The sequence below is a fragment of the Rana temporaria genome, chromosome 6, assembly GCF_905171775.1.
Source record: "Rana temporaria chromosome 6, aRanTem1.1, whole genome shotgun sequence".
NCBI lineage: Eukaryota > Metazoa > Chordata > Amphibia > Anura > Ranidae > Rana > Rana temporaria.
The window spans coordinates 113,530,174-113,542,413 of NC_053494.1; the positions used below are offsets into that span (position 1 = coordinate 113,530,174).

The following is a 12,240-nucleotide window of genomic DNA, read 5'->3' on the forward strand; positions in this document are numbered from 1 at the left end:
TAGTAAACTGTGTTTACTATGCTTTAGTTTGTGAATGAACAAGAAGCTAATCAGCACAGAATACTATCCATTCACTGTCCCGTGTAACTGAGGCTGCAGAGAAAGGCATGTGTGTTTGAGCTTTGGGGTGCACACCCTAATGCAATAGGCTGTGCACACCTATGGCACATATATGTCTGTGGAGACACATGTATACCAGTCCAGATCAGGTTGAAGATGTGTTGTGTTACAGTATATAGTAAAACTACAGAAATGACAGAAAGCTGAGCTGAAACGCACAGATTTTTTAAAAAGGAGGTTGAACAGTTCCATGGTGTGTATATGTGTATATTCATAGGCCGGTTCTGTGTTGAAATAATGATTTTACTGGTGCATAATTTTTTTTTTTTTTTTTTTACAGGACCCCCTGTCAATCTAACTGGATCATTTTACCCAATTATCATCTCCCCAGCCAGAGTCCCAGAGCTCAGTATTGTAAATTTTGCTGAAAAGGGTAAGTGTCATAACTGAATAGTGACAGTTCTTTCCTGAGGTATCTAGACTGTATAGGAAACATACTTAGGTATATTTATTATCATGTTTTGTAGCATTCCAGTCAAACTATACTTAAACCTACTTCCACCTCTATTCTAAGCCTATTCTAACTACCCTGTAAGGTTAAGATGTCTATACTTACCTATGCTGAGGGCACTCTGGTCAAGTCACATGATTGGTTCCCTGTGCTGCCTTCAATGTAGAGGAGGGACAGCCAACAACGGATGCCCATAGTAAGCCTATGGGTGACGCCATGGCCCAGGCAGTGCAGCTGTTGTTGGCAATCTCTCCTCTTCACTGAAGAATGGTTAAGATTTGACTGTGTAGCACTACCCCCGTGGGAGCTGCTGGTTAGTTTTGGGCCTTGCACGTTACCTCGTTCCTCGTCGTCTAGGGGTTGAGTGTCAGCAAAAAGTTCAATGTCCACAAGTTATAGTTCCTTTTCTTTTGCTTTTATTTTCAAACAACTTGTAGAAGTAGAGGGGTGAAGGATCAGGGGAAGGTTCAGGCGCACAAAGCAGATCACTGGGGAATTGCTAAACTTCAAAGTCACACTCACCACTTTCTCTTAAGTGGGTATTGCTCACCCGGATAAGCCCCTTTCACCTGGCCTAGCAGCCGGGACGAGGCATGGACAAGAATAATCTCAGTCTCTGCCACAGACTGGTTGCAAGTTCAGATGAGGGATTCCGGAATCCTCTGCCACAGGATTTGACACCTGGAGATCCAGCCTTACAGTTCTAGAGCCTTTAAGCCAACCGGACACACTGTAAGGTATTGTAGGCTATGGTGCATCCTTCAATAGGTTACCAGGCCTCTCCCAAAGTACCAGCCTTCCGCTCGGTCCTTTCCAGGACAGGTCCTCCCCTGGTTTCCTCCACTGAAGGACCGGAATGACTCTGGACGGGAAGCGCCTTGAGGCGATTTAGTTCGCATTTGTTGCGCTATACAAGTTACTCACTCACTCACTCATTGAGTGCCTTCCTCCCGCAGGACAGACAGCACAGGATCACCTCTATGGCGTAGGCCCCAGTCAGGGTAACTGGGCCTACCAGGCCGAAATGCAGCCTCGGGCCAGCATGGTCCTGAGGATAAAAAATCACACAACACATACCTCGTGCCATGAGGGCCACAAGGCGAAGACCTCCGAAAAATGGCATCTGCCCCTTAAAGCGGGGGTTCACCCTATTGATAAAAAAAAAAAAAAATTCCCTCTAGCATAAAATTCGGCATAGTAGCGCGAGCTACAGTATGCCTGTCTTTATTTTTTTATCCCCGTACTCACTGTGCACTCGTAGATAAAAGATTACGACTCCCAGCGGGGAATGGGCGTTTCTATGGAGAGAGAAGGTGATTGACGGCCGGCTCTGGCACTTCACGCTTCTCCGGAAATAGCCGAAATAGGACTTGGCGCTTCACGGCGCTTGCGCATAGTCTGTGCGCAGGCGCCGTATAGCGCCGTGAAGAGCCGAGACCTGTTCCGGCTGTCTTCGGAGAGCGTGACGTGCCAGAGCCGGCCGTCAATCACCTTCCCTCTTCACAGGAACGCCCATTCCCTGCGGGGAGTCGTAATCTTCTATCTACGAGTGCACAGTGAGTACGAGAATAAAAAAATAAAGACAGGCATACTGTAGCTCGCGCTACTATGCCGAATTTTATGCTAAAAAGATGTTAATAAGGGTGAACCACCGCTTTAAGTATCCTACCCCAAGATGCCCAGCGGGGAGACCACTCCCACTGGGCTGTTCCTGAGGAAAGACACCCAAAACACCATGACCTGCTTTGGTTCCAACAGTGGCCTGTTGTGGTACCGCCACCTACAGGCAAACAAAGGAAAATCCCTCCAGGCACAGCCATAGCCAGAACAGAGGCTGATTTAACCCCAATTAACAAAGTCTGAGCTAAACTACCAGCTCAGACACCCTCTAAATTTGACATAGCGCCTGGTCTTTGGGAGTAGGGCGCTACAATTGGAATTTTACATTAAAGTGTAATTAAAGGCAAAACCTTTTTAGTTTGGGATAGAGTGGCGAGGATTTGGAACACCTATCAGTTTTAATTGCTGTCTATGTCCCAATTAGAGAGATGTACCCTCTCTATTTGTCCTGTTATCATATAAAATGAAAGTAAAAGAAGATCCCAATCTTTGGGGTGATATCAGAACAGTAATAGATGGGGAATCTTCCAATGAGACACGAACTCTGGTGACCCTGTTACCACCCAGGAATTTCCATACTTTCCAGAAATTTCCTCTCACTTTCTGTTTTGACTATGGAACAGGAAGTAAAAGGAAATATCCTCTATGGCAGGGTTCCCCAACCCCCGGTCTGCGGCCCACGGCCAGGCCGTGGCCTATTTGCAGCCGGGCCGCGAAGGCTGCACTGTGTTGAGGTGCGGCAGCGGGCAAGCAGAGAGATGACATCTCTCACCGCCCGCCGGTTCACGCCACTTCCGTCCAAACAGCGGAGCTGTTACACTGCTGTGAGTCACGGGACTTCCCAGAACACGGCACTTCCGCCCCCACACAGCGGGGCTGCTATACTGCGGCGAGGCGCGGGAGCAAAGAGATGAGATCATCTCTCGCCGCCCGCCCAGAACAGGGCACTTTCGCCCACACAGCGAGGCTGCTATACTCATCTCTCACCGCCCGCCCCGCATTAATGCTGTTCTCCCTCACTGACCTGTGCTGCCACCATGGCAGGTGACAAAAAAATAATCTAATGGCAGGTGGCAAACCACATCAGGTGATGTGGCAATCCACACCTGATGGCAGGTGACATGGCAAGTAGAAATCCACACCTGGTGGCAGGTGACATGGCAAGTAGCAATCCATACCTGGTGGAGGTGACATGGCAAGTAGCAATCCATACCTGGTGGCAGGTGACATGGCAAGTAGCAATCCGCACCTGGTGGCAGGTGACATGGCAAGTAGCAATCCGCACCTGGTGGAAGGTGACATGGCATCCCGCACCTGGTGGCAGGCGACGTGGCATCCCGCACCTGGTGGCAGGCGACGTGGCAATCCCCACCTGGTGGCAGATGGCGTGGCAAGTGGCAATCCACAACTGGTGGCAGGCAAGGTGGCAAGCGACGTAGCAATCCACACCTGATGGCAGGTGTTGTGGCAATCCACATCTGGCGGCAGGTGACATGGCAATCCACACCTGGTGGCAGATGACATGGCAAGCGAAATCCACACCTGGTGGAAGGCGACATTGCAAGTGACAAACCGCATCTGGTGGCAGATTCTGCATTATGTTGAGTTTGAACCATTTCATTTCATATTACAATGCAATGACAGAAACAATGCACTTCAATCATCCAAACACCATATCAGCCATTGTTCTGTGATGATTGAAGCGCCAACACCAGCCATTTCCCCGACAAATTTGCCTGCGAAAAGCTACATAATAACCCAACCATGCCGGGCCTTGGCCCGATCCTATGCCACAACGCCGGTCCTTGGTGCCAAAAAGGTTGGGGACCACTGCTCTACGGGACATACATGCAAAAGAAAACTAACAGGGGTTATAACCCTCCCTTACTCTATCCAAAATCAAATGTTTTTTGCCTTTAGGTATACGTAAAATGGAGGCACACATGAAAACTGCTGTCAAGTGTAAGATTATTCTATGTACCTGGAGTATTTGGATTGATTATGTGAGCAATGGGCACTTCAGACGTCTTTTGTAACATTGATGACTATTATGCCATGGACTGAGCTCAGGGGATATCCCTCTCAGGGGCTATCCCTGCCCTCTCTCTACTCTCTCTTACCCCCCTCTGTTCTATCTGCCTACATACAGTATTGTCTCTATGCTTTGTATCTAATTTCTTCTTGGTTCCCCACCAGACCCCCCCTTAGTACTCAGTATATTTAAATATATCCCCCATCTATTCATACTCAGGTTGACTCTGTGTCTTCTATAGGGACTAATATACATCTTGTACAGCATTCCTGTTGTATACTCAAATTTCTTGTACTGTCTCTGTACTTTATTTGTACTGAAATGTTCAATAAACTCTTAGGGCCAGATTCACAGAAGAAGTACGCCGGAGTATCTACTGATACTCTGGCGTACTTTCAAATTTGCGCGTCGTATCTTTAGTTTGAATCCTCAAACCAAGATACGACGGCTTTTGGCTTTGATCCGACAGGCGTACGGCTTCGTATGCCTTCGGATCGTAGGTGTAATACTTTGGCGCCCGCTGGGTGGAGTTTGCGTTGTTCTCTGCGTCGGGTATGCTAATTAGCTTTTTCCGGCGATTCATGAAGGTACGCGCGGCCGTCGCATTCTCTTACGTCGTCGTTAGTCGGCTTTTCCCAGCGTATAGTTAAAGCTGCTATTTCGTGGCGTATAGATAGACGTGCCATGTTAAAGTATGGCCGTCGTTCCCGCTTCGAATTAAATATTTTTTTTTTTGCGTAAGTCGTCCGTGAATAGGAAAGGACGTAACTCACATCTACGTTCAAAAAATGACGTTGGTGCGACGTCATTTCACGCAAAGCACGGCGGGAAATTTCAAAACGCAGCATGCGCAGTACGTTCGGCGCGGGAACGTGCCTAATTTAAATGATCCACGCCCCATTTGAATTAGGCGTGCTTGCCTTGGAGGGATTTACGCTATGCCGCCGCAACTTTACAGGCAAGTGCTTTGTGAATCAAGCACTTGCCCGTAAAACTTGCGGCGGTGTAACGTAAATGCTATACGTTACGCCGCCGCAAATGTACATGAATCTGGCCCTTACTGGTTAAAAAAGTAGAGAATGACAAATGTCAAATATAAAATATTACCAGCAGCATCGGTTTAGTCATCTCAGATTTCTCTGGATGAACTTAGAAAGAAGGAAGATAAGTATTCTAGTCAGTTTCATAGCTAAACTGTTGTATATGGTAATGCTAAGGTAAAATACATCTGTATGTGTCACACAGACTGTATAGATGTAACACTGTCATTTGAGTTTTCCTGGTTTAAAGTAGGCTCCATCCAGAGATACTATTGCCAACTGTCCATTTTGAACAGTTGTTTGCCTTAGAAGGTCAGTGGGCTATGGGTGAGGTGACAATTGATTATTTTAATACAAACGGAACTTAAAGTGACACTAAACTCTGTTTTAAAAAAAGAAATACCTATTTTTTACTCAAAAACTACCTTCTATTGTGTTGTGTATTTGTTAAAGTAGAATTACAGGCTATCACAATCTAAGCTTAAAACTGCTCCCACTCCCTTCTAACTTCTTTAATAACTACCCTGTGACAGTATTTTAACTACTGTGGAATAGTATTTTAAATCAGCCACAAATACTTTAATGGCCAGAGTTCATTTTCACAGATGCTGTCAGGGTGAGAGAGTTTCTGTTTGCTACTGTGTTGCTGGGCTGAACATTTAGCAGCACCCTTGCATGATGAAATGATTGGAGGCCAGCTTAACAAAAAGACTACAAATAAAAACAAAACAGAGGGAATGGCTGGTAATGAGGTCAGATGCACTTATTACACACTAACGAAATTTCCATCGGAAAAAAGTTGTATGGTTTTTCCGTCAGAATCCCGCTCAAGCTTGGCTTGCATACACACGGTCACACAAAAGTTCTCTGAACTTTCGAGCGTTAAGAACGTGGTGACATACAACACTACGATTTTCCATCAGAAAAATTTAGAACATTTTCTCTATCTAAGTCAGTTGGAATTCCGGACAGAAAAAGTCTGATTGGGCATACATACGATCGGAATATTAGATTCCGACCGTATGTACAGGGCATTTCTTTTCTAAGAGCTGTGGATTTCTGGTCCCAGATTGAAATGGCTGTGCGGGAACGTCTTCCTTTGTTGCTGTTGTATTATCCTTCTGCAGTGTGGACAGGGTTGAACTAAATATTCATTATTGCAGCCACCTTTAAGGGGATCACTTTGCAATGCTCATCTGTCTCCAGTGCAGGAGGCATATCTTGGCTTGGTCTGGGTCAAGCGATTGGCTTATGCAACAGATCAAGGGGACAAGGAACTGGGCTGCTGGAAAAGGGAGCTCTATTGTGACATCAATCTGGGGAAGGCAGAAAGGAAGCCACTGTGGGGACCATGTGCTACTGCAACTATTTCCTGTGCTGATCAGAGATGACTGCTGCCATTATATTCTGTGCAATGCTACATGTGAGGGTACCTCACAGCACACCAAGCACACATTGTTTTAACTGTGAGGGTAACCACTACAAGTAAGGCACGGAGCTGTGCCCTACACAAGCCAAGCGATGCAGGCACTGTAACAAACTGAACCTCTTTGTTAAATGTTGCCATGCCACCCCTAGTAATTCTGTTCATAAATGAAAGCAGGTAGATCAAGAACCTGATGACCTAGAGTTTGCAATCGTAAGGTTCAGACAATTTTAAACATTGTAATTGCTAATGTCAAAGTTCCGCTGCTGTTATACATAGAAGGAAAGCAACTGATCACCAAGCCCTAACTTCCTTGCTGTAAGAACCAGGGTCAGGGTCAGGCCATTATCCTCTTCGTATACATTGATGGTCAGACAGGCTGTCCTTCAGAACAGCTGCAGTCTGCTGATTTAAAAGTTTACACAGAGTTTAAAGTGCACAAAGAGTTGTTTCTGAAAAATGATACTGCGATATGTTTGTAGCGCCTGTGTACTTTATGGTACCGGTGCTAGTTAAATTTAGAGGTAGATCAGAGTGTAGTTAAACTCTGATCCAGATTGTTAAGTGCAAAACAGGGTCTCTGTCTCAGCTGGGCTGTGCTGTGTAACAGCTCTGGTGAACGGAGTGAACCACAACTGCGGTTAGCAAGGATTTCAAGGCACTTCTTTATGTGATAAATCAGTATTGGATCCCAGGTGTCACTCCACACAAACAGGAGTTTGGGGGTTCTTTACATCATCTCTCTCTCACATAAAGAAAGGCGTTGAGCTACTAAGAATGGACGCATTACAACATGTGACCAGAACTTAGCGTTTAAAATTATAATATACACTTTAAAGATTCCAATGCACCTCTATATGCAAGTGATTATCAGTACGGGACCCCAGGCATCACTCCACGCAAACAGGAGTTTGGGGGTTCTCTACATCATATCACTTACACATATAGAGATGTATTAAGCCACTAAGGGAGTTGGTATGAAATACCATCAACCCTTAGCATAGAAAAGTTAGAGCGAACATGTTCAACAAGTTAGGACAAGGCCTATAAGCAATTAGCACTTATGTCAAGCACGTAGTAAATAGGAGTTGTAGAGACAACTAATAGTTGCGTATGAGAGGCAATATAGCTCAGGTAATAATAGTTGCATATAAGAGGCAAATATTGCTCAGGTAATAATAGTTGCATATGAGAGGCAAATATAGCTCAGGTAATTTGGGGGTAGATGTCCCTTTAAAGATATTCCTTAGCAACCAGTCATTAGCACAACAGTATATCCCAAGTAGTATGTTAATAACCATAAGCTATAATGAATAACAGCAATTGTTTTAGATGGAATTATGCAGCAGATGTTTCTATAGAACTACAAGTGACACAATTGCTACTTATCCGTTTGCAGGGCTTCAGTGTAGAAACAAGGGATTCCGTAGTGTAGGGTGTCAGCAAGGAAGGTCTCAAAGGTTGTCCCCGGCAATGGCAGTCTGTTGCAGTTAATGTAGCAGAATTATTGCAGAAGTTGCAGGCTGGTCCGTTGTTGCAGCATGGGGAGCGATGGCACCATAGTTTGTAGCGTGGCCGAGCTACGGCTGACAATAATAGAACAGTGTGCAGTCAGCACACCGCTCTGTTTAAAGGACAGGGGCAGGTGCAGCTGATTCAAAAAGAAGCACCGTGAATTGCGGCGCACTTCCGCGTTCCATGGTGGAACGCATGCGGCACCGGGCGATGATGTCATCGTGCGGTCGCTGTAATGCGTTCCAGCGTGGAACACACTACAGGAAGAAGAGGGCGTGAGGAGCGCCCGTTACAGTACCCCCCTCTTAAGGGATACCCTCCTGGGGATCTTAGTAGGCACAGGCTTATGAGAATATGTAGACTGAACTTGACTACATAAATTGGGTGAATGCTCTTCCCAAGAATCTTCCTGTATACCATAATCCTTCCATCTAATTAAATATTGTAGACATCCTCTTCTTTTTCTAGAGTCTAGAATACGTTCAACCTCATAATGTTCTTCATCCTGAACTAGGATAGGAGGTGCAGGAGGAGGATTCCTACCAGGAAATTGGTTAGGTCCATAGGGTTTGAGAAGAGACACATGAAATGAGGGATGAATCGTGAGTTCCGGAGGGAGAGAAAGTTGCATGGTATATTGATTAATAATTTTAGAAATTGGGAATGGACCAAGAAATTGTTTGGCGAGTTTCCTCGCTGGAAAATGCAAACTTAAGTTTTTTGTAGAGAGCCAGACTTGATTGCCAATTTTGTAAGATGTGAAGGTCTATGCCTGAGATCATAATAGACTTTTTGACGATCTTGTGAACGTTTGAGATTTTGTTTCAAAACTTGTAATACGGATGAAAGGGTAGACCAATAATCATTCATTGAAGGTACATTTGTAAGTAATGAAGACTCTGGTAGAATATTGGGATGAAACCCATAGTTTGCATAAAAGGGAGAATAACGAGTAGAAGAACTAGTTGAATTATTGTAAGAGAATTCAGCGAGAAGAAGGGTAGATCAGTTATCCTGAAGATTGGTCTAATAACATCTGAGATATTGTTCAAGACACAGGGTTACTCTTTCTGTCTGAGATATTGTTCAAGACACAGGGTTACTCTTTCTGTCTGTCTATTTGTTTTAGGATGATATCTACTGGAGTATCTATGGTCTATTTGGAGAATATGACACAAGGCCTTGCAGAATTACGTGACAAACTGAGAACCTCTGTCAGAAACTAGATGTGAAGGAACACCATGTAATTTAATAACATGATCCAGTAAGGTTTGCGCTGTTTCTTTGGAAGAGGGCAGTTTCTTAAGAGGGACAAAATGAGCCATTTTAGTAAGCATATCAACTGTTACCATTAAGGTGTTATATCCATTAGAAATTTAACAATGAAATCCAAAGACAATGCTTCCCAAGGTTTTGTAGGAATAGGTAAAGACATCAACAATCCACAGGGTGGTCTTCTTTCATGTTTGGATCTTATGCAGACCTCACAGGTCGAAACTTAATCTTTTATGGTGTTAGTCATGTTAGGCCACCAGAAATAGCGTTGAATGAGATCAGCGGTCTTTTCTATTCCAGGATGGCCAGCTAGGGGAGCATCATGTAGAACCTTTAATATATGGATAATCATAGAAGGAGGAACAAACAGTTGAGTATGCTTGTAAAAGAAACCTTCTTCATCTTGCGTTAGACCATGAGGGATTGTAGTATCTTGCATATTCAAACTTTGTTTAAGTAACTGTATTAGATTGAGATTAGCAAGTATAAACTTATGAGAAGGAATAAGAAGGGACGGAGGAGGAAGTTCTTCAACAGGTTCTGAAAGTCTAGAAAGAGAATCTGCTCTTCCATTTTTTGCGCCAGGCCTGTAGGTAATCAAAAAGTCAAATCTATCAAAGAAGAGACTCCATCACAGCTGTCTAGAGGAGAGGGTTTTGTTAGATTTGAGGTATTGTAGATTACGATGATCAGTATAAATCATTATGGGATGTAATGATCCTTCTAGTAAGTGTCGCCAGTTCTCCAAGGTACATTTAATTGCAAGCAATTCTTTTTGACCAATAGGATAGTTACATTCCGTGGTATTCAAAGTTTTTGAGAGAAATGCAACAGGATGAAGTGGTGAATCGGGAGCAGAACGCTGAGAAAGGATTGCGCCTAAAGTGCATTGTGACGCATCGACTTCCAATACAAAATCATAATTGGGATTGGGAAGTTGCAGGATTGGGGCTGTGCTAAAGCGATGTTTTAATTGTTGAAAGGCATTTTGGTCAGCTTCTGACCAGGTGAATTTTACCAATGAGCTAGTAAGTTGAGTAAGTGGTTTCACCAATAAGGAGAAATTTTTTATGAACTTCCTGTAGAAGTTATTAAAGCCCTAAAAACTCTGTACAGCCTTTCTACAAGTAGATGTAGGCCAATTCAAAATGCAAGTCACTTTGGACTGATCCACCTGTATTCCTTTTGGAGAAATGACAAAGCCAAGGAAGGAGATAGTAGTTTGTTCAAAGACACATTTCTCAAGTTTGACGTATAAGGCATGAGCTCTAAGTCTTGCAAGTACCCATCTGACATGTTTTCGATGTTGCATCAAGTCATCTTAGTAAATGAGTATGTCATCCAAGTATACGACTACGCATATGTCGAGAAATGTCTCTGAAAATATCATTCACAAAGCTTTGAAAAGTTGCTGGAGCATTACACAACCCAAAAGGCATGACAGTATATTCGAAGAGTCCATAACGTGTGCGGAAAGCGGTCTTCCATTCATCACCTGATTTAATACAAATCAAATTATAAGCTCCTCTAAGGACGAGTTTAGTAAATACGGTAGAAGCCTGTAGTCTTTCGATCAATTCAGGTGGAAGAGGATAGTGATTTTTTCACTGTGACTTTATTCAAGGCTTGGTAGTCTATGATAGGTCTGAGGCTACCATCTTTGTTTTTAACAAAAAACATACCAGCACTGGCAGGAGAAGTAGAAGGTTTAATGAAACCCTTTTTTAAATTATCCTGTAAATATTTATTTAAATGTTGAAGTTCAGGTTGAGAAAGAGATAATAGATCCTACCCGTAGGTATAGGGGTACCTGGCAGTAATTCAATGGGACAGTCATATATCCTATGAGGAGGCAATGTCTCCACATTCTTCTCACTGAATACATCAGAAAATTCAAGGTACTGGAATGGTATCTCTTGAGGGGCAAGATGAAGCAGTGGAGCAACTTTATAACAAGTCTTTTTACAATATGGTGAATGCATAAGTACAGTTGCTTGATCCCAGAGAAAAGTAGGCATATGCAGTTTAAGCCAAGGTAAACCCAAAACAACAAGGAATAGTGGAGATGGAATAACACCATAGGTCAAAAATTCACTATGATTATCTCCACAAATAGTCAATAAAGGTTGAGTTTGGTACAAAATAGGTCCAGATGCAGAAGTTGTTCCGTCTAAAAAAAATCACAGAAAGGGGAGATGATTTCTTCAAGTGTGAAGAAACAAGGCCTGAATCGATGAAGTTACCAAATGCGCCTGTATCCAACATAGCCTTAACAGGAATTCTAACTTGATCCCACTGTAACATAAGAAGAAAAAAGATAGAAGGAGCATGTTTGGAAACAGAACGAGCCAATTTACAAAGGTGGATTGGCTTATGTTCGTCCTTTTTCTTTTTTACAAGAGGACAAGAAGAGATTGCATGGTCCGATGAGGCACAATAAAGGCAAAGATTCAATGAGTGACGACGAAGTCTTTCAGATGAGGTAAGTGGGGCACGTGTAGTTCCAATGTCCATTTTTTCATCTAAGGGTATCAAACTCAATTTTTTAGACATAGGGGCAAAAGTAATTGGACTTGATTGACGTTCAACTCGTCTCTCTCTTAACCTACGATCTATAGTGATTGAAAGTTGTATGATGTCATTAAGAGTAGGAGGGAGATCGGCTCTAGCCGACTCATCCTTGAGGCGAAATTGGTTAAGCAGTGTGACATCATTCCACTCAGTTTCAATGGCCCACCTCTGGAATTTCGCTATGAAATCC

General features: G+C 43.6%; 1 protein-coding gene across 1 annotated transcript in view; it reads left to right on the top strand.

The window, feature by feature from the left end:
* LOC120943719 (aldehyde oxidase-like) overlaps nt 1-12,240 on the top strand; it is a 188,219-nt gene that overhangs the window by 48,573 nt on the left and 127,406 nt on the right. The window contains exon 3 of the mRNA XM_040357194.1: nt 401-493. Coding sequence (XP_040213128.1) covers nt 401-493 — 93 coding nt within the window. The remainder of the gene's footprint in view (nt 1-400; nt 494-12,240) is intronic.